At 36.9% G+C, this 3220-nt stretch overlaps 1 protein-coding gene across 1 annotated transcript; it reads right to left on the reverse strand.

Annotated features, from left to right (window-relative positions):
• Positions 1-662: 662 nt before the first annotated feature.
• LOC141546878 (olfactory receptor 5G9-like) lies at positions 663-1607 on the reverse strand. Its single transcript, XM_074275033.1, has one exon. The coding sequence runs from the start codon at positions 1605-1607 to the stop codon at positions 663-665; it is 945 nt and encodes a 314-aa protein (XP_074131134.1).
• Positions 1608-3220: the final 1613 nt, after the last annotated feature.

The following is a 3220-nucleotide window of genomic DNA, read 5'->3' on the forward strand; positions in this document are numbered from 1 at the left end:
AATAAGTGTTTGAATAGGAATCCAAAGTGCAATTCTTCATTTTAAAGTGGAGCCTGGGTCTCTCATTTTAGCCTAGGCTAAAGCCCCAACAAGATTCCCAGGAACAAAGACATTCTCCCCCATATCTAGAAAAAAAAAGGAATCCCCCACCACTTGAACTATTCCATTGGGAAGACCATAAAAAATTTTCTCTTATTAAAGGGATAAATTGATGGTCAAGTCTTCATAAATAATAACATATCCTAATAACAAGTTCTAATTTATCAAACTCCTTAATAAAACAAGTAATCTAGCAAAAAATAAGATAAGAATGTACATTGTTTAATCAAAATTTAATTTTAATTTTAATATTTTCTCAATTACAAGTAAACAAAAAATTTATTTTTTTTTATTTTGAGTTTTAAATTCTTTCCCACCCCTCTTCTCTTCTTCCCCTTTAAGAAGATAAGAAATTTTATACAAATAATACAGGTACATTTATGGAAAACATTTCCATATTAGTCATGTTGCAAAAGAAAGTGCATTCTTAAAATATTCTCAGAGAAATAATGAGATGGAGACTGCAAGGTGCAAAGTGACCAAGAACAAGATTTGTGCAATGAACATTTAGAGGGTTCCCTATTTGGCTAAGAATATATTCGAGTACCTATGTAGAGAGGAACTTAATTGCTGATAGAAAGCTTGATTTTAGCAACGGTCCTGTGGATGGCATCTTTGACTTCTTTGTTCCTCAAGCTGTAAATGAGGGGGTTTAACATGGGGATCACTGCTGTGTAGAACACTGACACCACCTTGTTGAGGTCTAGAGAGAAGCTTGCACTGGGCCGTACATAGATGAAGAAGAGGGTCCCGTAAAGGATGCTGACAGCAGTTAGATGGGAAGAGCAGGTAGAAAAGGCTTTGCGCCTTCCCTCAGCAGAACGGATTCTGAGAATGGCTATGAGGATGTAGATATAAGATATGATGATGATCAGACCACTGAATACCAACACAAACCCAGCCATGATAAAAAGGACAATCTTGTTGACTGAGATGTCAGCACAGATGAGAGTAAAGAGAGGTGAGATGTCACAGAAGAAGTGATTGATGACGTTTGGGCCACAGAAGGGGAGCCGGAAAGCACCAGTGGTATGAGTCATGGTGCTGGTGAAACCTGCAGCGTAGGGGCCAGACACGAGCTGGATGCAGAGTTTCTGGGACATGGCCACAGAGTAGAGCAGGGGGTTACAGATCGCTACATACCGGTCATAGGCCATAGATGCCAAGAGGAAGCATTCGGTGGCCACAAAAAAGCCAAAGAACCATTGCTGCAAGACACAGCCCAGAAAAGAGATGGTCTTCCTCTCTTCAAAGAAGTCTCTCAGCATCTTTGGGGCCACTACAGAAGAGAAGCTGATGTCCACAAATGACAGATGACTGAGGAAAAAATACATGGGGGTGTGAAGGCGGGCATCAATTCGGATGAGGATGATCATTCCCAGGTTGCCTGTCAGATTACAGAGATAAAAGGACAGAAACAACACAAAGAGGGCTACTTGCAGCTTAGGATGATATTTCAAACCCACAAAAATGAACTCGGTGACTCTGGTGTAGTTTCCATTGGCCATTTATTCCTGGTGATCGCTGCTAAAAACAAAAACAAAAAACAAAAAACAAAAAACAAAAAAACAAAGAACAAAGAACAGAAGATAATATATTTGGAATTCATGCTGTCAACATGAATGTCCGTATCTACATACTGACCCAGATGCAATACACCAGCCAGTGAAAGATGGGCAATTAAATATACTAGGATCCTATATATACTTCTAATGGCGATGCATTTTATTCATTTGGTGACATTGTTTATTATTACTATTATTATTAATTATAATGATGATAAAAAGAAAGAAGGAGAAGAAGAAGAAGAAGAAGAAGAAGAAGAAGAAGAAGAAGAAGAAGAAGAAGAAGAAGAAGAAGAAGAAGGAGAAGAAGGAGAAGAAGGAGAAGAAGGAGAAGAAGGAGAAGAAGGAGAAGGAGAAGGAGAAGAAGGAGAAGAAGGAGAAGAAGGAGAAGAAGGAGAAGGAGAAGAAGGAGAAGAAGGAGAAGAAGGAGAAGGAGAAGGAGAAGAAGGAGGAGGAAGAGGAGCAGTAGGAGGAAGAACAGGAGGAGGAGGAGGAAGAACAGGAGGAGAAGGAGAAAAAGAACAAGAAGAAGAACAAGAACACTAACAAGAATAAGAATAAGAACAAAAAGAAGATATATCAAGTTGTATAATGAATAAAGAAATGATGTTAAATTTGAGAAGACTTGAATTCAAGTGCTGAGTCTCACATATACTGGCTGTGTGACCCTAGAAAAATCACTTAAGATGAGCAAGCACTTAACAGTATTAACAATACTCTAGATAACTCTAATTCTGTTAGAACCTTTTCTGAATTGGCAGTAGGAGTTCCCTGAATCTCTGCAAACACTAGCGCCTTCCCTATCTTTATCATAACCATCTTAATATTATAATAACCTTCCATTATTATTTGATTTTATAGATTTCAAATTGCTTTCATCTTCATCATCTCACCTGACCCTCATACAATTGTATGAGACAAAGTGGGTAGTTTTCTCCCCATTTTATAGAAAATGTTTAAATGATTTGCTAAAAGATACAATGATGGTAAATGAAAAAGTAAACAAAAACAAAAACAAAAAAAAAAAACTCAGGCCTATTTATTCTAAATAAACAATTCACATTTTAAGTAAATCTCTTACCAATTTAGTCATAGATATATTCAGAGGGTTTGTCTTTTGTTTTATTTCCCTCAAACAAACACTATTACTAATGCTTTGTTTAATAAAAACATCCAGAATTTATACATATATATATATATATTCAAATTTCCACATTTATTCATATAAAATAGATTCAAAACTGGTATAATGTAATTGGGGGGAAAAGGGTGCAAGCATATAAAGGGGCTCAGTGACTCTTGAATTGATCCTTTGAGGTAACTAGAGAATCCATGAAATAGAGATGCAAAGAGACTTTTCTCCATGCAACAGGCACAACTTCTGCCAAAACATCAAGGTGGGAGATAGAATGTAGTGTATTGAAAAGAGCAAACTGTTAGTGGACAAAGATTTAGCAAGTACTTGCTGTATTCCCAAACCTGAGCAAAGCAGTGTGGAGATTGATCTGGTTGGGATAGAGAGGACTGAATGAAAATAATATCTAGGAATTATGGTA

This window comes from Sminthopsis crassicaudata, chromosome 6 (genome assembly GCF_048593235.1).
Source record: "Sminthopsis crassicaudata isolate SCR6 chromosome 6, ASM4859323v1, whole genome shotgun sequence".
Taxonomy (NCBI): Eukaryota; Metazoa; Chordata; class Mammalia; order Dasyuromorphia; family Dasyuridae; genus Sminthopsis; species Sminthopsis crassicaudata.